General features: G+C 52.2%; 1 protein-coding gene and 1 pseudogene across 1 annotated transcript in view; one reads left to right on the forward strand and one right to left on the reverse strand.

Moving 5' to 3' along the window:
- LOC123521026 overlaps positions 1-8,311 on the reverse strand; it is a 31,650-nt pseudogene extending 23,339 nt beyond the window's left edge.
- UMODL1 (uromodulin like 1) overlaps positions 8,310-25,476 on the forward strand; it is an 80,992-nt gene continuing 63,825 nt past the window's right edge. Inside the window, exons 1-4 of the mRNA XM_004697315.2 lie at positions 8,310-8,385; positions 13,512-13,754; positions 21,938-22,099; positions 23,714-23,835. Of these exons, the coding sequence (XP_004697372.1) occupies positions 8,310-8,385; positions 13,512-13,754; positions 21,938-22,099; positions 23,714-23,835 (603 nt within the window). The remainder of the gene's footprint in view (positions 8,386-13,511; positions 13,755-21,937; positions 22,100-23,713; positions 23,836-25,476) is intronic.

Genomic DNA, 25,476 nt, shown 5'->3' on the forward strand with positions numbered 1-25,476 from the left:
TTCCTCTATTTCCCTTGACTTTCCTCCTGTCCCACTATCATGCTCAGTCCCCACCAGGGTTTCAGCAATTCCTCTTTGTTGCAGGGTGGTATTTTTTAAATGGGTTGACAATTGCTGTTTTAATTAGGGTGGTCAAGGAAGGTTTCTCTGATGAGTTGACATTTAAGCAGAGTACTGAAAGAAATAAGGGGGCAAGCCGCACAGATATTTGGAGAAATCGAGATCCAGGTTAGGGATAAAATACCCGGATGGGTGAGCATGTTTGGCTGTTGGTCTCCTACTCATTCTGTCTTGAAGGCTTCTCAACATCTCTCCCGTAAATTGGGAGAGTTAGGGGCTTCCCTCTCAGTGTTGCAGAGCACATTATGCATCCTCTCATTATACTTCTTATCATAGCATCATTGTTAACACCAGGTTGACGGACATTTCCTGTCTGCCTCTCCCTACGGACTCGTGTCCAATTGCCACGTGACCGAAACTGCACATTAAAAACTAGCTTACTTAATTTCAAAGCAACATAATTATTTATAAATGAAATTATATGATGCTATGTATTTTTATAAAATTTATAGTATTTAACATTATACAACACTTGAGATACTGGGTTTGACATATTACAAGGGTCTCCTGGGCCGGTAGGTATGACAGTCTCCACTGCATCGTTTGTCTATACCGTTGATATTTACTTTCTAAGAACTTTTTGACTATGTTTATACTTATTACAGAAGTAATACTTTCATGAATGAAACCCACTTACTGTGACTATTCAATTCATATTTGCATCAAATTGATGTGTATCTGTAGAGATAGGTATAGCGCACAGAGAATATTGAGATCAGAAGGCTTTGAAGAACATGAACTTGGCAATGTCTTTGTCTCATTAAATGGATAAAAGACAGCATAAATGGTAGGAGGTGGATTTAAACCAGTGGTTCTCACCCTTCCTAATGTTGCGACCCTTTCAGACAGTTCCTCATGTGGTGGTGACCCCAAACCATAACATTATTGTCGTTGCTACTTCATCAGTGTCATTTTGCTACTGTTATGAATCACGTGACCCCCAAAGGGGTTGCGACCCACAGGTTGAGAACTGCTGATTAAGAGTTTCTGTAATTTCCCTTGAGGACATCCACATCACCTTCTGTGAACCTAGTGGTAACCACACCTGTATCTCCCACGGAGGAGCCTTGGTGCTGCAGTGGTTCCACAAGGTCAGCAGTTTGAAATCAAGGGAGAAAGAGGAGGCTTTTTTCCTGCTGCAGAAAAGAGTTACCATGTTGGAAGCCCCGGGGGCAGTTCCACCCTGTCCTATAGGGTGGCTTTGAGTTGGAATCACTGAGATGGCCGTGCGTTTGGATTTGGCGTCTCCCATTATTCTGTCCTTCTGACGTGGACAGTGACTTAGCACACGGCATTATTGAGTCAACCAACTTTGTTATTTATTGAGCACTGGTCAAGCCTTGTATGATGCCGTTGTTGGGTAGACGGGGGTGGATTCTGACCCATAGCCACTCTGTGTACACAAGAGGGAAGAGCTGCCCGGTCCCGCCCCCTCCTCACATGCCTTGCACGCCGGTGGTTGCCGCCACTGTTGCCATCCTGCTTGCTGAAGGGCTTCCTTAGTTTGCTGACTCTTCTCCAGGGACCGGTCCCCCGAACAACATCCCAGTGAACATGAGACAAAGTTAAACCTTCCCCGGTTCTGAGGAGCCTTCTGTGTGTACTTCTTTTAGGCGGATCTGCTCTTTCTTCTGGCAGTCCCTGGCATAGCTGATAGTCTTCACAGTCCCAGGGTTCAAAGGCACCTTACTCAGTCTTCCTCATTCAGATGCGCATGAGGCGACTGAAAACACCTGGCTCAGGTCAGGTGCACCTCCGTCCTCCAAAGGACACCTGTGCTCTCAAAGACTTGAAAGAAGTCTTTTTGCAGCAGATCTGCCCAAAGTAGTCTGCCCCTTCATTTCTTGACTGCTGTTTATAGGAGATTTAGTCATTGCTCATGGATTAGGGAATCTATATAAATTAGTAGATACGTTAACAGAGAAAATCAACTATGTCTAATGGACAGAAACAAATATATTCCCTCCCGGTTTTGGAGGCTGGCTGTTTGAAATCAGGGTGCAGGCTCTGTGGGGAGGGGAGGGGCTTTCTCTCTGGCCACTCTGGAGGAACATCCCAGTCTCAGCTTCCCTCACCGGCCATCCTTAGAGTTCCTGGGTGTACAGCCCGCTCAGCCTCCGCTCTCTTAGACACAGTTGCTCGCCCCTCTGCGTCTGTCTTCTTCCAAGCCAAATATGGACTTCTGTCTCTTTGAAGGCACGCCCTACACTGGCAGCACCCACTAGCACAACAACGAAAACCTCTTCCCCAACGGGATTGAATCCACAGCCATCGGGGGATGCTTTACAGCATGTTTGTTGGGGGGACATAATTCAACCCATCGCAGAAGGCATCCCCAGCCCAGTCTCATCTGCTATCTAGCCCTCTTGACTTCCTGCCTCCCATACCTTCTTCTGCATTTGACAAAGCAAGGGTCAGATGCTTTATAGCTCTAGAAAACAAACCCCAAATCGAAACTCACTGCTATCGAGTCGATGCCAGCTCGTCTCAGCCCCCTAGGACAAGGTAAAACTGCCCGTGCGCTTCTGAGACCGATACTCTTTTTAAAATTTAATTATTTTATTGAGGGCTCGTACAATTCTTATCGCAGTCCATACATACATCCATTGAGTCAAGCACCTATGTACACCTGTTGCCCTCATCAGTCTCAAAACATTTGCCCTCTACTTTAGCCCTCAATATTGTTTGCTCATTTCCCCCCCCTCCCCCCTCCCCCTCCCTCCTGAACCCTTCATAATTCATAAATTATTATAGTTTTGTCATAAGTTACACTGTCTGATGTCTCCCTCCACCCCCTTCTCTGCTGTCCATTCCCCAGGGAGGAGGCAATACTTAGATTCTTATAATTGGTTCCCCCCTTCAACTCCACATTCCCTTCACCCTCCAGGCCTCGCGCCTCTCACCACTGGTCCTGGAGGAGTCATCTATCCTGGATTCCCTGTGTTTCATGTTGCTATCTGTACCAATGTACATCCTCTGGTCTAGCCAGATTTGCAAGGCAGAATTGGGATCATGATATTGGGGGGGGGGAAGCATTAAAGAACTAGAGGAAAGCTATATGTTTCATCGTTGCTACCCTGATTAGCTCATCTCCTCCCCAAAACCCCTCAGCAGGGGGGTGTTCTGTTGCCAACCGATGGACTCTGAGTCTCCACTCTGCACTCACCCACCTTTACAATGACATGATTTCTTGTTCCTTGATGCCTGACACCCGATCCCTTTGACAGCTCGTGGTCACACATACTGGTGTGCTTCTTCCATGTGGGCTTTGTTGCTTCTGAGCTAGTTGCCCGCTTGCTTATCTTCCAGCCTTTAAGACCCCAGATGCTGTATCTTTTGATAGCCAGGCACCATCGAGACTGTTACTCTTTAAGAGAGTAGAAAGCCCTGTCTTCCTCCCTCGGAGCAGCTGGTGAGTTTGAACTGCTGACCTTGAAGTTAGCAGCCGAACACATAACGCCTATGCCAAGACTGTTCTCTATATTATTTGTTTTGATGCTCACAAATTAGAAGACATTAAAATACTGTTATTTTAGAATGCATAGAAACGTAATTATTCCTATACTTTAGAATGCATAGAAAAATAATACGTCAGAACACATAAATATTCCCATTTTTCAGATGGGGAAATGACGGCACAGCGTGGTTAACGACTGCTCGCAGTAACAATCTGGTGGTTGGCCAAGGAGGACCCCTGACTCCTAATCCGGGCTTTCTCCTCTGCTCCACAGCAAGTGACTTGGGGGAGAAAACCACATGGGACAGTCGGCCCTCACGGTCTCCTGTGCACCTTTGTCACAATGGAAGCCTGGCCCCTCCGCCCCCACCTAGCAGCTCTGTTCTCCTGGCACTTCTTCTGGAAGTTTCCTTGCTCCTCCTCGTCTTCCAGCTTGCTGCTATGGGGCCTGGGGACAGTGGCCCCGACTGTGCCAAACCCTCATTTTCCACCCAATCTCAGCAGGAGGATGAGTGTCCAAAGTGGAAAATGTGAAGAAAGGGTTTGACATCATGTAGGCTATGGTTTTACAATGCTGAGTGGTTCCAAAGTTAAACATAGAAGGAGAACAGGACAATGATTTTAAAACGATCTGTGTGTGTGAAACACTGAGGGACAGAGAGATAAAGAGAGAGGAGAGGAGAAGGGAAGGGGAGGAGAGGGGAGGGAGAAAAAAAGAGGTATGAGAAAGAGATGGGGAGAGAGCCGGGGAAAGAAAGAAGTGGATGTGGCAGTGGACGAGGAAGGACAACGACCAGGAAAAGGGGTGGGAGGCCTTTGAGAGGGAGGCATCTACCAATGCCACGCCACCACTTCCTTCTTCCTTCCCGGAGCAGAGCCCCCAAGCTCCTGAAGCAGCTGGGCCTGTTCAGACCCCCAAGTTCCTCCAGGCTCCACAGCCAGAAAGCCAAGAATTGTGCCCACCAGTGCAGCCCCCTCAGGTACTGTTTCTGCCCCCTATGTTCTCCCCTGAGCCCCTACTGCCTTGAGCCTGGGCCTAGGTAAGGCAAAAGCATGGAAGGCACCCCTTAGCCATTGATGACTGGTGGCAGGACCCGGAATGCTGTTGTTGAGCCCAATATGGGGTCCGGTCAGGGGGGCAGGCTATGAGCCATCAGTGACCACTTCAGAGCAGGTGGGGAGCCAGCCCTGTCACGGCTGTGCATACCTGTCCAACAGGCTCACCGCCACATCCCAGGCAACACCCGTGGGGAACACATGCCAGGTCTGTGAGGGTCATAGCAGACGTGTGGCCTTGTCACGGGGTTTGCTGAGCCCCGGTGAGGTTAGGAGGAGCCCTAGGGGCGCAGTGGTTATGTGTTAGGCTCCTCCCTGCACGGCCAGCAGTTTGAAACCACCAGCTGCTCTGTGGAAGAAAGATGGGGCTTTCTACTCCTGTAGAGAGTGACAGTCTCAGAAACTCACAGGGACCGTTCTACCCTGTCCTACAGGGTCGCTATGAGTCAGAATCGACTCGATGGCAGTGAGATTATTTTTTTCTAGTTTGGTGAGGTTATACCACAGAATCCCGGGACTCAGTGTGGAGATGAGAAAAGCGCTTTATATGAGGAAGCTCACCTCATTCATCCTCAACTTTCTACAGATGAAGAGCACACAGCAGAACGGGGCTTGAGAACAATCACTTAAAACAGGGAGTAAAACACATGATGGTAGCATGTGTGAGTGTGTATGCAGATGTGAGTGTGTGAGGATGAGTGTATGTGTATGATTGTGAATCTGTGTGAACATGTGTGATTGTGCCTGTATGTAACTGTGCATATGTGAGGGTATGAGTATACATGTGTTTGTGTAAGTGTGTATGTGAACCTGTGTAGGTGCAAATGAGAATGTGGCTGCATGTGAGTATGAACATGTGTATGTGCATATGTACACACATGTGTGAAGTATATATGTGGGAAGGTGTTAGTATTGATTTTGAATGTGTGTATATATGAGTGTGTGAGCATGCTCATGTAGTGACTGTGCATGTGAGGATGTGAATGTGAATGTGTGAGTAGATGTAAGGGTGGAACATGGAAGTGTGTGTCCGTATGTGAGTGTGCGTGTGTGAGAATGTGTGCACATGTGCTCAAGAGTGAACACATTGGAGTGCACCTGCATGTGTATGAGTTTACATGAGGTTGTGTATGTGTGAGTGGGAATGTGTCTGAGTGAGCGTGTGTATCAAGTGGGTACGTGTGTTGTTGTGAAGGTGTGTGGGTATGTGTACATATGTGTGAGTGTGAAGTGAGTGTGTTCGTGGAGTACTGTCACAGTGGACGTGTGAGAGAGTGGTGCATGAGATGTGCTTTCTACAGCCTGGCACACCTGGCGTTCTTCCTGGCGTCCTTGCTTTGGTCCTAGTTTTGGTGAGCTGCTGGACTGCCTGTAGGCTGGACATGCCACAGACTCTGAGCTGGGGGCTGCTGGAAGGTCCGGCCGTGGCACTGCACACACCCTGGCAGTGCTGGCCTTCTTGTCCTGGAGCGTTCTCTCCCTGGGAGGGGGCGGGGGCGGGAGTGGGGGTGGGGAGAGATCAGTGGTTATTTTCTCCTCTAAGGGTTTACATGGAAAAGGCAACTGTGGAAAACCCCTCTGGCCATCATGCAGAAAGAATGCATTCAGTAACAGACCCACACGGCCTCTTCCCTTGTGCCTCTGTCATGGGAAGGCGGTGAGGTGGGGGGAGATCAAGCTAGCAAGACATTGCCAATTCTGCGTTTTAAAATGTAGCATCATTCCCGATTCCACTTTTATCTGTGTCTTATAGCAACATTCATTTATTCACAGAGGCCCGTTTCCAAGAGACGATACACTGCGCAGTGTAAAGGAGATTGATCTTGTATTTTCAAGCCTTCGGATTTACTTGAGAGAAAGAATACTTTGCATGTATTTGACTAGTACTGATCAAATTTCATCTCCTTGGTGTTATGTGATAGCCTCACAATTGAGTCCTTTTGTCCTGAAACTTTTTTCCCCCTGCTTTTCTTTTTGAACCTCTGTTACAGTACAGTTTATGACTCAGTCCTGCCCAAAGTTTTGGTTTTCTGTGAGGGCGGTCTCGTCCATGGCACTTTGTCTCCGTGAGCCCCTTCACAGCGTGGTTATTTCCAGCTTCTTTTCACATTCTTGTCCCGGCATCTGTCATGTAGCCATGAGCCATGCAAACGCAGCAGCTACTCATCTTCAAGTGTAACCTGCTGAGAATAAAAGATGTAGCAACGGTGATGTGGGAGTTAGGCTAGAAGGTCCCTTCTGGAAGAATCTTTTTTTGGTCTCTAGAACACAAGGGAGTTACACTTCTAAAGCACACAGCAAAATGCATCTCTGTCACCTGTTGGGGCACTTTCTCAGTCACCCTCACTGGACCTTCTTCAGGGAATGTTAAAAACTGGCTTCCGTGTTCCATTCCGTGACTGTGTGTGAGTGAGTTTTATGAGGGTGAATGTGAGTGTGCATGCTGGAGTGAGAGTCTGTGCATCTGTGCGCGTGCACATGGATGAGTGTTGAGCTTGTGTAGATGAGAGTCAGCAGATGAAGTTTAGGGTTGTGTGTGCGTGTGTTTATGAGTGTGTGTGTGTGTGTGCACATGCCTGTGTGAACTCTGTGTGTGAGTGCTCATCGATGTGTCTGTGTATGAGTACAAGAGTGTGTCCAGGAGTGTGAGTTTGTGAGTGTGGATTTTTAGATGTGAGTGCGCAGGTGTGGGTGCCTGACTGTATGAGCATTGTCAACAAAGGGCACTAACCAGGTAGCAAAGAGGCATCCTGACTGATCAAAGTATTTGATAGGAGATTTAAAAATCCGTTTCTTCTAGAACTGGATGCTTCGGTCAACTAAACTAAAATTCTGGAGGAAAAGGGTTTCCTAATTTCCCCCCTCGCTCCCTTGCAGCCCTTTCTAGATTTTATCTATATTTACATGACCATTAGCGTCAGGGATCACAGATTGAGACAAACTATGAGTTGCTTTTTTGACTCCACGTTATGAAGATTCTTTTGAAGGCTGCAACATGTCTTCACAATGATCATGCCAACCACGGGCTCACCTCAGCTCCGGTGGCTATTTGACTATGTGATTTGTGATGTAAAACCTTGGGGAGTGCCGGGCAGGGCTGTGAGTCTGACTTCCAGGCCCCCATGCTGTCCTCAGGAGGGGATTACTGGGTCAGGCATACAACCAGCTTTATGGCTATTGAGTGGTGCCGGCCAACTGTTTGAAGGTGCTCTTCTGCCTCTGATGTGCCACTTTGATTTGGCCTGTCTTCTCCTGCCAGTTCAGAATGATCCCGTAAAAGAATACATTGCATTTGAGGGAGGGAGTCCGATCTGGGTCTGAAATGTGTTTCATTTTGCGTAACCGGGCGATGGGATCGCTAGCTGGGGCCTGGTCTGCGGGGGTACTCGCCTTTTCTAAAAGGTGCCATCTGTTTGGAGTGAGAATAGGCTGTGACATGCAGGTGCCCCGAGGGACAGGACTGCAGCAGTGGCAGGCGTTAATGAGCAGGCATAAGGGGCTGCTCCCAGGGCGGGTTCCCTCTGAAGCCATTGCCACTGGCAGCAGCACCGGGAACACAGGGCCCTTTCTACAGCCGGTGGCACCACAGACCTGCTCCTGCTCCTGCTCCCGCTCCTGCTCCTGCCCAGAAGCCGGGACCTCTGCGTGGAGGCCCAAGGCCCACGCCGCCCCGACCATGCTCAGGCCCCTGGGGCTAGTCCTGCTAGTGCTGCTCAGGGCTGTGAGCCTGAGTCAGGCCAGCGGCTTCACAGGTGAGGGGGCTCAGGCTGCAGTGGGGCAGTTCTCCAGGAACGGGGCTCCTTCTGACATGCGTGTACGCATGGGCCCATGTGCACATATGTTCGTGTGTGAGCATATGTGCATGTTGCATGAGCTTATTTGCCTGTGTGCTCATGTGTGACTCTCTGTGCTTGCTGTGTGTCCGAGGGTGCCTGTCTGGACGAGGGTTCTGGCGGCATCCGATGGAACCTTGGAGAGCCACCGTGCGCTGAGAGGTGTTCCATTTCTCCAAGTGTTTCCTCGAGAGGACTGTAAAGGAAGTGGCGTGCAGCCCCCACAAACAGCCGCGCTTCCCAGGGGCGGGCAGCATTGTTGCGTCTGTTTCATGGGAGGTCTCCTAGGGGATGACCAGGTGGAAATGCAGACCAGAGTCAGCAGGACAGGTGGACCCAGAACGTGCCTTTCTGCCAGAGATGCCCAGGTTCCTTGAACCACGCTGAGCAACAAGCTCCAGGAGATCCCAAATCCTGGCTCTTCCGACCCTTCAGATGCAAATCCTTAATGTACAGAAACAGAGATCCAATATGGCAGAGACTCCAGCGTAGAGACAAAGCTTGCCAAGGGTGGAATTACCATGGGGAGACCTTGACCCCTGACGCCTGACTTGTCCTCTCTCCCTCCCTCCCTTCCTCCCTCTAGGGAGGGTCCGTACTCCCTAATGCACAACCTGGGTTCGGCCTGGTCAGGCCATCTGTCAAACAGGGATGGAAACGTCTGACGGGCTGGGGTGAGGGCCACCCTGCAGAGACTCTCCAGGACCCTTCAGAGTTGTGCTCCAGCCATTTGCTCTTGGCCCCCTGTTAAATGGTCACTTTGTGCCGGGCGGCCTTGATTTCCTGGAGTCAGTCCACCCCGAGGCACAGGGACTAGTTCACAAATGATAAGATGGGGCAGCGGCAGCCGTGGAAGATGCTGAGTCTCCCCGCCGACATTTGTGCGACTTGGCTAGACGTGGGTCTGCCCAAGCCAGAGCCCAGGCTCTTTCCAGAGCAACCCACCCTGCACTCCACTCCACTCGGATGCCCCTGGAAGGATTGGCTGAAGGAAATGGTCTGGGCTCGGCCTGGGGATTACAGAACAGAGTGGCCTGAGCGGAACGAGAAACAGCCACCCAGATCCCGAGTGTAGTATCACAGGACGGATGTGCCTATGGCGTGAGCACGCAAGGACTATGGGCACATACAGGCACACATGTGTGTTTGCATGTAGATTGCATGAGTCTGTATATTTGCATGTGTGTTTCCATGTGTGCAGAAGTGCACCTGTGTGTGTGTGTGTGTATAGGAGGCCTGTGCTAGGTCAGATGGAGCCACTGTGGCTTTCCACAGAGGAGGAACTCCAGCCTTGCTGTGGGGTCGACACCTGGTCTCAAGATGAAAAGCAAAGCCGCCTTCACACACAGCTTGCTGCATTCTGTATGCTGGCACTGCCCGGCCCCCTTGTTCTCTGCAGCCACTGCAGTAGGGACGGCACTCATTAAGCCCGTTTCCTCCAGCAGCATCGGCCACTGCTGGGCTCCCCTCAATTAGGCGGTTTCTCTCTGCCCTCCATGCACATAACCAGGAGCCTCTCCTTTCTTCCCAAAGCCCTGTTCCTGGCTCCCGGCTGAAGATGACAACAGGCTGCTCCCCCAGGGAGGCTCTGCTACCCCGCAGCGTGGCCAGCTACCCTGGTTGTCCCATTGCATGGCTATTACTGCCCCAAGGGACAGGTAGATGACTGGCACTCTGCCTGGGGTGGTCTCTCTCCTTGCATGGGGGTAGGGTTCACCCTGCCTGTGTCTATCTGGCTCTGCCCCAGGATTAACAACCCTCCCGGCTTCTCCCTGGGGGAATCCACGGCCCAGGGGTGGCCAGGGCTCACCTCCCGTGGTGGGGTGGTCCTGAAGTCAAAGGACTGGATCGGCCCAGGGGTGGAGCAGGCAGGGGAGGGAAGACACTGCTTTCCTGTGACTTACTTGCTCGGGTGCCTCTGCTGAGATTCAAGGCTGTATGCTGGATGACAGAGACCCTCCATGCTGGCTGCGCAGGCTCGAAAGCCCCAGATGGCATCTCCCTCCTCGTGCTGCTTCAGTGAAGTACTCCAAGCAGGTGGCTTTCAAGGACAGAACTGTTTGCTCTCCATTCTGGAGGCTAGAAGTCCTCATCAGAGCCCCGGCTGGCCATGGGCTTTCCTTGGCTCTTTGTGGATCTTCCCAAGGCATCTTTCTCCCTCCTGGTCTGCTGCTCTTTTAGAAGTGATTAGTTATGGGACCCACCCTACCTTGGTATGCTCTCCACTGATCGAGTGGTTATGTTACATTATGGAAAGTGACATTACATTGCATCGTATCCGCAGCCATAGGGGTTAGGATTTCAACATGCATTTTGAGCAGCTAACGCCATCGTTCCATGACAGAGCTTTGAGGCTGAAGATCTGCAAAAGCAAAGATATGTTCAAACCTTAGTTTCCTAGTGCTGCTCTGAAAAAAAGAAAGAAAGGAGAAGCTACAAGTGCGTGGTTTTAAAGGACAGAGTTTATTGTCTTCCACGTTGGGAGACTAGAAGTCCAAACCAGGGTGTTGACTTTCAGCGACGGACTCTCCTTGAGGGCCCCCAGCATTCCCTGGTGTTCCTTGAGTTGTAGAAGGCCTGTCACGTGACCCCTGGCTGCCTCCTGAAGGAGTATGGGTTTGTTCTGCCTTTCCTGATAACCCAGAAGGCCGCAGTGGCTCCCTAGGGAGCCCCGGGACCCACATAGGGGACGGTTTATGGACGTAGAGTCTCAGGGCTGGTAAATGTGCTATGTGCCACAGGGTCTTGGGAATCGGGTGACGATGTTGGTGAAGGGGCAATGGGCATTTGTGAATAGGAAACAGGCTTCCGTTCACAGACACCGAGGGCCCGACTAAGGGGAACTGGAAGCCTGTTCTGGGTGGGGGTGGGGACAGCTGTGCCCGCCCCTGATGACAAGCGTAACCCTCCAATCAAATTTCATCATTTGTACATGTCCTCACACCTGCTTTACATATTGATGCATTTTTTTTACCTCGTTTCAAAAAATGTTTCACCATCCTCCATGGCTGCCACATAATAGGTCTTCAGGAGAGCCTTGTGGCAGGGATCGTTGTTTATTCATTTCACACATGGTGATGTTAGATCTCTCCCTCTCGTGGGAGAGATATACCTGGGTCCTTGGCTTTGTGGAGAAAGAATTCACGCCGAAGCCTGGTTTGTGAGCCAAGTGAATTGTATGAAAGTTAGAAGCAGTTTCAGGTTTTCCAGTAAGTGGAACACAAGCCAGACAGAGTCCCTGGCACAGTTGGCGGTACGCGGTACAGCCACGTTGCGCTGTGTAGCCCGGCCACACTGCACTGTGTAGCAGCCGCTGGGAGAGAGAGCCAGAGCAAACCCTCTGGCTTCCAGGGACCCCACTGGGAGGTGTGGTTGACAATACTGGTTGACCCCCTTGGCTGAATCCAATTCACCTGGCTTAGATGAGTCAATCCAAGTGTAACGCCCACCTAGGTGTACCGCCCCTTCCTGTCCAGGAGCTCGAAACTAACAGTAAGTCTGAGGCTCACAGGATGAAGAGATGTGCCCGAGGTTCCGCGGCCTGTGGGTCTGGGACCCAGGGAGCAGTTGTGGTCCCCAGGCCTGTTCCTGTTTGGGAATCCTGTGTGGCATCATGGTTACGTGCTAGGCTGCTAACCAGAGGAAGGTCAGCAGTTCAAAACCACCAGCTACTCCACAGAAGAAAGATGGTGCCCTCTACTCCTGTAAGGAGGTACAGTCTCAGAAACCCACAGGGGCAGGTCCACCGTGCCCTGCAGGGCCTCTGGGAGTTGGAACAGACTCGATGGCAGTGAGAGGCTGGGGAGCTGGGGAGTGTAGACCAGTGTTGCCTAAAGTGGGCAATACTGCCCCCCACCTTGGGGCTCTGCAAATGTTTGGAAACCCCAAATTTGGCCTACCACCCCCTTTTCAGAAAACAGTTTGGGAAACCCTAGCGCAGGACAATGAACATTCAGCCCCATGCTAAGCGAAAGGTTGGTGGCTTAAGTTCACCCAGAGGCACCTTGGAAGAAAGGCCTGGTGATCTGCTTCTGAAAAACATCCATGGGAACCCCAAGGAGCAGGATTCGACTCAGACCCCCATGGGGCACCACGAGTTGGGGTTGACTCCGCAGCCACTGGCTGGCCCCCAGGAGCATGAGTCAGACCCAGACTAGCAGCTCCATGCTCTGCGTGCGAAAGGATCTTTTGTGGTGCACCCACCCACCTGAAACTCTCTTCTCTCTCCCCACCTCCACTCTTTATGGTTTTATTGAGCACAAATAAAACCTTCAAACGGGCTGTCTGTTCATGTCCTTCCCTGCAAGGCCTGGCACTGGGATTGGTGACTCCGATAGCCAACTGGGCTGCTCTCTCCCGCTGTCTTTGTGATTCTTGGAGGAAGCAGCATGGTGAGCAGTCTCCGCACGGCACGACTGGTTGTCCATTGGCAGCACTTCCACCCCTTGGGCGTTGCGGACCTGCGCCAAGTGCACCTGGTTTCCTTGCTGCTTCACTAACCAGTGTTGGCCGTCAAGATCTGGCCCTTGAATCTTCCCCGCACCCTGTTATCAGTGCCTCTGGACTGCCTCCAGGTCCGCTTAATTTTGACAGCACGGTCTCCGGAGTGCCGGATGAACGTCTTGGTCTTCTTTTTGCCATTTTGGGCTTCCCCAAGGGTCTGGGGGCAGCCAAGATGCCTTCAAGGAAGAGACACCCCTGGGTCAAGTGAGTCCTGGGAGGGAGCCTTCCTTCCCAGGGTCTCTTCTGATCAGCAGCTACTGAGCAGACTGCAACTGGAATGGGGCTCCGAACGACAAGCTTGGCGTCCCTGCCGTCTCTGAAGCCGGCAGAACACTGGCTAGTCTCCAGATGCGGTTCCTGTCTTCCTTCTCATGAACACGAATGTGACGGTGTCCCCAGAGTGCTTGGAGACAAAGCCCCTAGAGATGAGTCCAGTGAGCAGGTTCCGAGAGGTTTGCCAAGTGATGGCCACTGGTGTTTCTTTCTCTGTGGCTCCCGGGCCCTGCCTTACTCCCTTCCCTCCCTCTCTCCCTCCTTCGTAGACAAAGGCCTCTCCTTGTTGAGCTACCAGCTGTGCAACTACCGCGTGACCCAAAATGTCCCGAAGGTGCTGCCCTTCCAGACGTCCGCCTCAACCTATGCTTCCTGCGGCGGCTGGATCCCATGGCGACAGTGCTCGAAGACCGTCTACAGGGTCCGGTACCTGACGGTGCAGGTCCCCGAGACCAGGAACGTGACCGACTGCTGTCAGGGCTACGAGCAGCTAGGCCTCTATTGTGTCCTGCGTAAGTCCCAGAGCTGGGGGGGACGGGGGACAAGGCCTGGTGGCCACCCTCCCTGGGGGTTCCTCAGGAGGCACTGCTCTTGTCCATGAGCCTGGAATGTGCTAGAACCTTTCAGCACTTGGTCCTCAGATTGAGGCATGCATCAGGCTCACCTGGAAGGGGTGTGCGTTAAAACATAGCTCACTGGGCCCCACCTCAGAATTCTGGTTCTTTGGGTCAAGGATGAAGTGGCGATAATCCCAGTTTTGTTCTGTTGGGATGTTCTGATGACTGTTGAAAGTGGGTTTTGATGGTAAGTTGGATTACCGCCCCCTTCCACCACACCCATGTCTTCATTATCATTGCCTTGTATGATCAGGCCTGTATACAGTGAACCCTCGTTTATCGCGGTTAATCGGTTGTAGACCCTACCGTGATAAATGAAATTCCGTGAAGTAGGATTCCTTATTTGTAAATCAAATATTTTCGTGGTTAGAGCATAGAGGACATGAAAAAACACCCTTTAGTCACTATTACACTCGTATTACCCAATTTATTAAACGAAAAAGGGAAAATGCAAAACATTTTGGACGTTACAATTATCATTTATTATTTATTATATTATGAAGTACAATGGATGGAGCAAACGGAAGACTCATTCAAGTCGAAATGGCGTGCAACCTCCACGATTTTCTTGCCATCTTTGATCATATCCAAAAGTTTCACCTTTTCCTGGATGGTGAGCATCTTCCTCTGGCGCTTATTTTATTGTCAGAAGGCTTAGAAGAAGCAGCTCGTTTAGGAGCCATCATAGGGCTTAGATAAAATTTCTTAAAAATCGCAAACAATTACAGTACACTGTACAAAAGCAAAAATGCATCTGATACGTAGCTCCGATACGTAGCGATGCAGACAGAAGCGTGTACAGTATGAGCCAATCAGTGGCAGTAATGACAGAGCATGCGCTGTTACGCAAAAACCTTGATAGAGTGAAGCCGCGGAAGTCGAAGTGCGAAGTGGCGAGGGTTCACTGTATGTCTGAGATCCAGTGTTGCCATCTGTTAATGTGTCCAGCTTTGCATTTTAAATCCTGGCAGCAGGGTGTTTCAGCAAACGAAACCCTCCTCTGAACCCTAATATCAGAAAATCGCTGTCTATAAGATTCTCGGGACTGTCAGGTTCTTGGGGTGAGGCTGGCTGACTATGGGGTCTGGGCTCTCTTTGATGGCTTGCAGGGGGAGGTTGTGGCCTGTGTGTGTGCAGGTGTGGTGGTGGGAGGGCATTGTGAGTATTGAGGCAACACCAGACCGAAAACGAGCCTCGAGGTGAAGGGGAAGTGGGAAGATGGGGTGGCTCACGGAGACGGCACCGCCCCGTCTTAGGCACCAGGGTTGCTGCCAAGAGAGCAGGAAGCCCAGCTCTGGGGGTCCCAGGTGACCTCAAGTCCCCATACCTGCACAATAGCAGACAGGACTGCAGCCACACCCTTCTCCCCAAGCCAGAGGTCCGGGCTGTTGAGTCCAGGGTCAGCACAGACCCTGCAGAGTACACGCTATTCCCTAGCCACTCCGAGTCAGCTTGAGCATGTTTCCCAGGTCACAGGGGTCATTGCCCCATCAGAGGGCCAGGCCCAAGGTAGTTTGGTGCCTCTGGTTTGAGCAGTGTTGCAGAAAGAGTCCCTGGAGGGGCGTAAAGGGTTAACTTGATCAGTTCCCACCCAGAAGGTTGGTGGTCTGAACCCACCCAGAGATGCGTGGGGGATAGGGAAAAAAAAAAAGCTGGTGATCCACTTCTGCAAACCCCCCTTGGAAGGTAGTTGTGCGTGGGGCTGCCCTGGGCCAGATGTTTGCTCCTGGTGCCTGGGGCCAGCTGGCCACAGGTCCAGCTGCTGGGTCCTGGTCTATATTCCTGACAGCTCCCTGGTCGAGGCTTGCAGGGAGAGGCTGCCTCGAGTTTTTATCTTCTCCTGCCCACCCCAGTTACTGGGTCCAAATGTCCCCTTCCGGCTTCCTGGGGCTGCAGGAGGGAGAGGTTAGAACCTGGGCTGTGGCTGTGCTGTCGTCTGCCTGGGAGCAGCCTGATGTCTTGGGGTAAGACCACCTGGGGGGCACCTAGTGTTCTGAAGGCCATGGGCGGGGCCATCTTGGCATCGAGGGTGTGGGCCTTACAAGCAGACAGACAGCAGTAGGTCGAGTCTAGCTCACATTGGCTGGCCATGGTGTGTGCACGCCCACACTCCTTCCTACCTGCCTACTGTAGTCACATCCACGAGGTCATGGCCCAAAGGGCTGGAGAGGGCCCTCAGGCTGTGCTAACCAGTCTGCAAGCCCTTCCTGTGCAAAGGTTTTACTAGCTTTGACTCATCATGATCCCGTGGGCGTCAATGATACTGAGCGTATAGGGTTGTCAGGGATGAAGTCTCCTGGGGCCTGGGTGGGGCAGAGGGTTACCCATTGGACTGCTAGCCAGAGGCCGGCAGTTTGGACCCAGCAGCAGCTCTGAAGGACAGAGATGAGGTTAACTGCTCCTGTAAAGATTTAGTACCAAAACATCCTTTATAGGGTCCCGATGAGTTGGAATCACTCAACGGTAGTGGATTAAAAGTTTTGGAAACAGATGCCACGACGGGTTTGCGGGGAGGCCCAATCAACTCCGTGTGTCGGGGCGGGAGAGGGCCTGTTTGGGGTGCAGAGGAGGCTGGAGCTCTTCCCCAGGGAGCCCCTGCTTGGTGCCAGGGTCGCGTGCAGGTCACCATAAGTAATCGTGGAGACTGGCCTCCCCTGTTCTAGGGTCAATGGCGGGCTTCTCTTCCCCGTGCTGTGACATCACAATTGTCGCCCGAACTGCCTGTGACGGGACACTGGCCAAAGCCACAAGCAGGGTGACCCATCAGCACAAGCTTCTCTATGCGCACGCAGCTCTTCTGATCAAGGTTTGGGGGGCTTCACGCTACTTCATTTGGAGGGGCCAGGTGAGAGGCTGGCTACCTGGACTGGAGGTGGTGTCCTTGAGTCATGAGCTAGGGGCCGCAGGTCTGGGTAGGCACCTGGAGCAGCCTGGACACCTGGGGAGGAGAGAGGACAAAGAACTGTCTCCTCAGGGCAGGGGCCCCTCCCCGTGGCTAAAGGAGGGCTGACTGCCTTTTGGCAGCCGGTGCTCTGAGCCCCAGAAGCCTTGCCCACTCCCACCCCCCACCCTCCCACCTCGACAACAGAGACTCCGTCGGCAGACTTGGTTCCCTCTCTCTCCCTCCCACTCCACAGCAAATGATCTACCCTGGGGAGGAACATTCTATCAACACAGGCAAACCTCCTGCCTGAATGCCCCTTTCAGTGTCTCAGCCCTGCGTTTGGAGCCCCAGGATCAGGTGTACCTGACTTTATCGAGAGGCTTCCATTTCCTAATTACAAACGTGGATGTAGTCTATGTGCAGAAAACGTGGAACCACAGGAAACCCCCAGAAAGGCGAGGTGCTCGGAAGCCGGCTACACAGAACAGCCACTGCTACCATATTCTTCAGGAGTCCCCGGAAGGGGGGTGCGGATGGTGACGGGCTCACAGAGGAGCCAACAGGTGGGTGTGTGCGACACACCTGGGGGCAGCTCGGGCTCAGGCCTAGCCATCTGCTTCGCCAAGGCCACAGCCATGGAGCAGTTCTGCTCTGCCCTCAGGGGTTGGCAGGAGTCTGAATAGCTCGATGACAACAGGCCGCAGAGCTGTGGCCTTTTAGAGAGTACCCAATGCGTCTACTAGAATTTTCCAGGAGCAGGGTCACCTTGCACAAGCTCTTTGGTCGCAGGCTTTTGACCAGGTAGTACTTTGTCCCGCACCTCTCTCGATGTTAATATGTAATGTGGCCCGGCACCCTCCAACGGCCTCTTAGAGATGTCTCAGTGTGGACGCATTGCTCTCCTACCGCTTCACATGTGAACAGGGGGTTGTTTGCCATTTCCCATTACAGCGACTAAGGTGAATAATGTTTTGATGAACGTTCTCTGGTATAAACCCTGGCAAAGCCCGTTTGGAAGATCGGCTAGTAGTGGTTGTTAGGAGCTGTTGAATGGGTTCTGACTCACAGTGACCTGAGTCCAACAGAGAGAAATGCCGACGGGTCCCGCCCCATCCTCACGATGGTTCTTGTGTCCGAGCCCATGGTTGCAGCCACAGTGTCAATCCACCTGGTCGAAGGCCTTCCCTTTGCCTCGTGGTGGTTGACACAGGAGCCTAGCAGGCTGAATTCTGGCTCGGGGCCCTGGAGGCAGGCTTTCGGTGTCAGCTCTGCGGGCAGGCCTTGTCTCTCCCAGTGTCTATAGCCCAGGTTCATCAGCTCCTTGGTGGTCTTCACATGGTAACTATTGTCCCCCAGTGTGAGCTTGCTTCTGTGTCTCATCTTCTCTTTTAAACTCAGAAGGGATTAGATTCCCCTTGACTGAGGGTCTCCGATCTGACCTCAGAGAGATGCCCAGGAAGGAGAAGGACCGGTCTTGGCCATGATGGCGCCTGCCCTGGGCACCACATGAAGGGGGTGCCATGGTGCCGAGTCATCCAGTGTGGGCCAACAGGCTTTCTCAAGCAAGGGGGCCACAGGGGTCCATGGAGAGGTGAGGGGGCAGAGGAGCAGTCCAAGGGAGGTACCACAGGAGGTGCAGAATGACATTCCCAGGTGCAACAGACACAAAAGTTACCTGACGGAGGCAGCGGGACACAGACGGGCGTCTGTCTCTCCTGGCACATCTGTCTGTCCCTACTGGCACGTCTCTTCTCAGGGGCTGTTCTTGAAATGGGGACTGGGCACGATTGAGAGGCTGTTCCTGAGCGCTTACATTGGGGGAGGGTGCAGTTTAGCGATTGCCCCCTGGGTGCTCATGACTCTCTCTGCCCCTGGGCTCAGGGACCTCAATTTCCAGGCTGATCGGGTTCCCAGCCCCGCGGGAGCCTTTGCTGCTCGGCTCAGAGAAACCTCTGCTGTTCACTGGCTGAACGGGGACAAACCTTGGGTTGCCAGGCAATGGGCCGCTCTGTTTTCTTGTTTGTGTGGGTTAGGGAAGGAGAGCAGGGTGTTGACTTTCTACCAAGGGCCATTACTGGCAAGGCTCTTCAGACGGGTCACCCACTTGCCCAGGACGGTGGAGGGGGGTTCCCAGCCACAGCCAGATGGAGATGAACTGTCATCGGAAAAGACCTCCGTTTGATGAGGCAGATCTCCGAGGGAACCTTCTGCTCTTTGTTTCGGTGGCCTGTGTTGACTTTCTTTGTTTCCAATTAACTTTCGTGAAGAGCTGAAACAAAACCACCACTGGGCATTGATTCTCCTTCGCCCCCACCCCCCAGACTCCAGATTTTCCATATAGGCTCCAGCCAGTCCTTTCAAAGAGCTTTCTTTCCTTTGTAAATCAGGATACCATCAGGCACCCATGGGTGAGATTCAGAAACAGCACCTTCTCTCTGTGTCTTCATTTAATTTCAGTGCACTGTAGCTTAGAAGGGAGAAAGCCAAGGCTTTCCGCTCCATAAAGACCTACAGTCTCAGAAACCCACCTGGGACAGTTCTACCCGGTCCCATGGGGTCGCTGTGAGTTGGCATCGGCTCGGGGGCAGTGAGTGTGGTTTGGTTTGGTTTGGGTTTACTTGTCAGCCGACAGGAAAGGCATTGAGCTAATAAGGGAGTTCCTGTATCCCCCTCACTCAGAGCCCCCTAGTGTTAGGGTCTTTCAAAAACACAACCACCTCACTGCCATCAGTGGATGCTGACTCAGAGCGACCCTGTAGGATGGGGTAGTCCCTCTGAGATTCTGAGCCTGTAACTGCTGAAGGGAGTCGAAAGCCCTGTCTCTCTCCCATGGAGCAGCCTGTGGTTTCGAACGACTGACCTTGAGGATCAAAGCCCACTTTGTAACCACTAGGCCTCCAGGGCTCGTACCAGTGACTGTCAGGCTGGTCCCCACCTCACAGTGACTTGAGGCTAGTGGAATGAAATGCTGCCTGGTCCTGCACCTCCCTATGAGTGGGTGCAGACAGATCCTTTGTGACTTTTGGAAGTGGATCTCCAGTCCTTTCTTCCGAGCCCATCTTCGTCTGGAAGCTCTGCTGAGCTCTCTTCAGCATCAGACCCATGCACAAGCCTCCCCTGACAGACAGGTGGTCGCTGTGAGTGAAGTGTACCGGCCAGGAACCAAACCCTGGTCCCCACCTGGAAGGAGAGAATTGTACCACCGAACTTTCCATCGCCGTGAGCCATTGGTCCGACAAAGGGCCAACACTGGTGCGTGGCTGGTGTTGAGGTGTGTTGTCAAGTGGGTCTCCAGTCAAAGTGACCCTAGAGGACAGGGTAAAACATCCCCACACCTTTCTTAGACCCTCACCTTGAAAAATGACCATAAAAAGTTTTATTGACACTTCATTCACATGTTATACAATTCATTCACATGTTATACAATTCAATTGTATCAAGACGAGTGTGATTATCACCAAAATCAATTCTATAACATTTCCTTCCTCCTTGTACACATTATTAGTCATGTATTTTTAAATTGTGGTAAAAATAAACACAATGAGACATTCTCCAATTCCACAACTTCTAGATGTATAATGCAGCACTATTGATTATACTCTGTGTCATACAACCATTATTGACATCCTTTCCCAAGTTAGTCTACCACCCATCACATAACGTCAGTGCCCCTAAACAAACGCTGGTCCCCCTGTATCCATGGTAACCACTGGTCAACTTTGGTTTCTTTTTTAGTAGTTTTCTTGATATAATATTTACATATCATGCATTTTCATGGTTAAATCGCTTTTAAAAAGAGTTGTATATACATCGTCACATTCGTTTTAATGCTCCCTCCCCACTCCCGCATTCATTGTTTTCGCCCCTCAACATCCCCCCCCATCCCCCTCCACATCCCACATAAACCATCACATGGTTATCGTCTCTGTGCATCCGCTCCTCTGTGCTTCCCAACAGAGAAACCCAGCAGAAACAGTACAAAGCAAAACGGCAAGGAAAAAAAACAGGTAAAGATAAAACCCCTCCTCTTTCTAGGAGGGGCCCTGGAGTTGCAGGGGTTCAGCGCACTCAGCTACTAACTATGACAAAGTTGGGGGTTGAAGCACCCCCCCCACCCCCCCGCTGTTCTGCAGGAGATGATATGGCCGCCCGACTCTGACAAGGCTCACTGGCTTGGAAACGCTCTGGGGCCACTCTGTGCTGTGGCGGCGCAGGTTGCTAGGCCTCGGAACTGACTCAGCGACAGTGGGTTTGAGATGTTCGTAGTTGTTCTGGGGACAGATGGCCAGGCCTCCTCTCCCACAGATCTGCCGGTGGGATTGACTCATTTCATCTTTCGCTCAGCGGTTGCATAACCACCTGGGCAGCCAGGCTCCTTGATGCTAATCAAAGATTCCACATGCCTCTGGGCACCACCTCTCCTCGTCTGGAGGCCAGTTTTTATGTGGAAGGGAAAGCATTGCCCTTGGGAGCCGACTAGCAGCTCATACGAGGTCCTGGCATGCCATCCTAAGACACTCTCATGGGTGGCACCATGTTTCATGCTCCAGCCCCCTCCCGGCCCCCTGATGTCTCTAGGACTAGAGGCATGGGGTAGCCACCACATGCGTGAAGAAGGACCCTAAGACCACCTTGGAAGAAGTCATGGCCTCTTGGGAATCAGGCTGGAGTCCTGGCTGCTTCCCTCACCCCCAGGCCCAGACAGGAACTACCTCTCCTGACTGCTCACCCCACACGTCTTTGCTCTCATCCCTCCATGCTTTGGTGGCACCTCTGTCATCCTCCACCCGCACCCCACTGGAATCTCAGCTTCCCAAAGGCAGGGCGGTGTGCGGCCCACTCTGTGTGCCTGGCCCAGAGGAGGCGCTCTGGGTTTGTTGAATACATGAGTCAGTGAAGGAGTGGGAGATCAGGAAGTGAAGCAGCAAGGGGCTTCTCAGGCCGTTGGATATTCCTACACCTGGGCCCCCAAGCCCCAGAGGGAAGGAGGACGCCAGGACCTCAGCTGGCACTGACTGTCCTTCTTCATGGAGAGATGCTGTACTAAAGACAAGCCACCAGGGTCAGGGGTGGCTGGGGAGAATATCGGACATGGGGGCTGCCCAGACTGGAGACCCCACATGGCCCCTCCAGACACTGCAGGTGGACCCAATGCAGGAAGATTCTCAGTGTCCTTTACTGTACTTTCCTCCAGCTCTGAACCGGTCCAGGGAGTTTACATCGAAGCCAGGTGTCTGCCCAGCACTGGGGCCGGGACCGTCCACCGTACCCTGCACCCTGGACACTGACTGCCCGGGACTCCAGAAGTGCTGCCGCTGGTCCGAAGACCACCGCTGCATGGACCCCGAGCCTCCAGGTAGGCTGGAGCTGCGATCTCTCAAGGGCTCTTGGAGGGAATTCCTGTGGGGTGGGATGGAGGCTCATGGGGCAGACTCAGGAGTAACCCACTTCACTGGGGCCATGGCAGGTCCAGAGCCGGGTTTGGGGTCAACATCTGGTCTCTGAAATCTCAGAGTACAAGGGGCTGATGGCCTCATAGGTAACACTAGAGTCCCTAGAATCACCCCAATTCCTCCAGTTTCTACAGAAAGCCCAACATTTGGCATGGGGAAGGTGCAAGTCCCCTGCCTCCTGAAGCATCCTGGGGACTGAAGTCCTGGCTGGCTCGAGTGTGCCTACCTATTCTGGAGTGTTCTGCCCTGGAGGCTGCCCCAAGGAGAATGGCCAACATGCTCAGAGTCAATGTCTAAGGGAAAACTATATATAATAGCTTAAAAAAATAAGCCCTCTGCCGTCAAATTGATACCGACTCAGTGGCCCTATAGGACACGGTAGAACTGCCCCCATGGGTTTCCAAGATTGTAACTGTCTACAGGAGTAGAGAGCCTCATCTTTCTCCTGAGGAGCGGCTGGTGGATTCCAACTGCTGACCTTGCAGTTAACAGCCCAACACATACACCCCACACCACCAGGGCTCCTTTAGATGAATATAAAAAACGTCTAGTGTATTATTTATAAAGCTTAAAATAAAAAATACATCCTATACTATTTAAATGAAAAGAGATGATTTATATCATTAAAGGGGGCCCTGATGGTGTAGTGGTGAAGCACTCGGTGGATAACTAAAAGGTTGGTAGTTCAAATCTGCCCAATGGCTCCGAGGGACCAAGACCTGATGATGGCTTCCCTCAAGATCACACAGCCTGGAAAACCCTCTGCAACCTTCACCTTGTCACGTGGGGGCCCAACGAGCCAGAATCAACTGGGCAGCACGTGACAACAGCATGCAAATGAAAGCCCCCTGCCCATGGCCACTGAGTCTGTGCGGTCTCGTGGAGACCCTATTTAGGGTTTCTGAGGCTGGAAATCTCTACCTCATCTTCCCCGGCAACATCATAATTCAATAGTATCATTACTTGGCATCATTAAATTATGAGAGACTATTTATAATATTTGAATGATTAGAGACTATTGTTTAACCATTGAATATCATTTGTAAATTTCAAGTGATTAAACATGGTGGCATATTTAATTATTGATGGTTGCATATAATACCTGACTTATTAGGTGTTACCTATAATATTTGAATTGTAAAACATTATTTATATTTAAATTCTCAACCATTTGTAATGTTTAAATTAGTAAATACTGTGCACACATACAGGATTAACCATTGCCTAAATACTTGGCATCCATCCTCCATCCTAACATCCATCCTGAGGGTGTTTCTGTAAGGGCAGCTCCATCCCCAGGGGCTCCCTGGCCAGGGGCAGTGGTATCCATTGAAGATCTCCAAGAGGAAGAGGTTGGAGGGACAGAGATTGAGGGGAGCCAGCTTTCTTCCTGGAGGGAGAGAAATGCCGCCTGCCAGGCAGGTTTCCGCCTCCTTCCTCCCCCACTCACTCTGGGGACGTAGGGGCTGCTGCTTCGTCCCGGGTTTGTAACCATATCCACATTTACCTTCACGCAGCTCTGGAGAGGAACCCGAGGACCTCCTGGTACAATGTGACCATGCGTGTGAAAATGGACTTCAAGGAGCTCCGCCACGTGGACCCCCAGCTCCTGAACCACACGAGGCTCCTGTACTCCATGGTACGCGCGTGCCTCGTGCCTCGCAGTGGGCGCTCAGCAGGCCGGGGAGTCCCAGACGCTCTCGGGAGTTCAGTAGCACTCCGGGTCTGCAAGATTTCAGGCACCTCCCCCTCACCCAGTGTAACAACTGAAAATGTCTCCAGACGTCATCATGTGTCCCCATCAGGCAAAACCGCCCCCCAGAGTGGAACCACTGGGACTGCCACAGCTCACGTTTCCTGTAGTCTCAGTGACGATCTTACCGTCACGTGGTAGGGAGGGCAGTGCCCTCTGGGTGGTGGCTCCTCAGGGCCCTGCACAAAGGGGCCCCAAGCTCAGTTTAGTGCTCTGCTGCCCCCTCTTGGAATGTTTGGTCACTTTGGCCTGAGGGGCTTGCACCAGGCCCTGCACAGTACACAGCGGCCCCGTGCGCAGTGGGGTATCGTGATGTCAGGCCCAGGGTCCAGCCTGCCTCTGTCTTCGGACCCAGCGCCCAGGCACAGCACACACTCAGCGTGTGCCGCCGAGCTGCTGGCCAGTAAAGCTACCTGAGCTTTTGTTCCACTCACCTTTACCTGGATGCCTCCAGGAGCGCTGCAGCCGGAAGGGATTTCTATCTCCTCCTACCTTGTTGGGGACTTCTCAAGTGGTCAGCAAGAGTCTGGAGTTAGACTGCCGGGGTTCCAGTCCCAGCACTGCCACTCATCAGCTGTGTGGCATCGTGCACTTTCCTTAACCTCTCTGTCTTTCACCATTAAGTAAAATAAGCATACTCTTATATAGGGGGTTAAGGAGCTCTGGTGGTGGAGTGGGTTACCCATTGGGCTGCTAACTGCAAGATCAGTGGTTCAATCCCACCAGCTGCTCCATGGGTGAAAGATGAGGCTTTCTGCTCCCTTAAACTTGCATAGCCTCAGCGGGCAGTTCTACTCTGCCGTGCGGAGTTGGCGTTGAATGGATGCAATGGCAGAGCGTTTGGGGTTGAGCTGAGGGAGCAGGTGCTGTTGGGTAGCGTACGTGAGCACACCAAGGACTGAAAGTGGGACCCAGGAGGTGTGGATTCAAGGGGCTGTGGTTGCTGGTATTTACAATATGAGGGCTGTGTGGGACTGGCTGTCCTACTATGTGGGGATTTGTTTCACCGGTCTGTCTCTGACCTCCCCAGAGGAGGCGCTCTGCCCGGCACGCATGGGATGCTGAGGGGAACAGGTTGGCTCCACGGCCTCTTTCCTGCCCTCTTTCTTTAGAGTTCGATCTCCTTTCATGAAGGCGCTTCAGGATGGCCGAGAGTGAGGACTCCAGTTCTCTCCCCGAGCCTCCTTTCTTGCTCCCAACAGAGACTAGGGGGTGCATTGGCCCAGAGAGCCTGTGTTGTTGGCGCTGTTCCGGTGCTGCAGCGGGGAGCATCCCCTGGCTCTCCTGGGGCTGAGGGTCGAGGCAGAAACAAAAATAATTGTTATGAAATGAGAGAAGGATCGTTGAACCAAGAAGAATCATCAGAGACCGTGGTTTTGTCTCTTCCTCTCAGCTGTCAAACCTCACAGCATCGAGGCGGGCAGGGGTGGGCTGGGGGTCCTGGGCTGACTGGGGTGGCAGGGGTATCTACAATTCTGGACTGCGGGCCTTTAATGGCATGCTACCAGGTGTCAAGATACTGTACCG

Source organism: Echinops telfairi, unplaced genomic scaffold (assembly GCF_000313985.2).
Source record: "Echinops telfairi isolate 266 unplaced genomic scaffold, ASM31398v2 ScPeMD7_7469;HRSCAF=8507_0, whole genome shotgun sequence".
NCBI classification, from domain to species: Eukaryota; Metazoa; Chordata; class Mammalia; order Afrosoricida; family Tenrecidae; genus Echinops; species Echinops telfairi.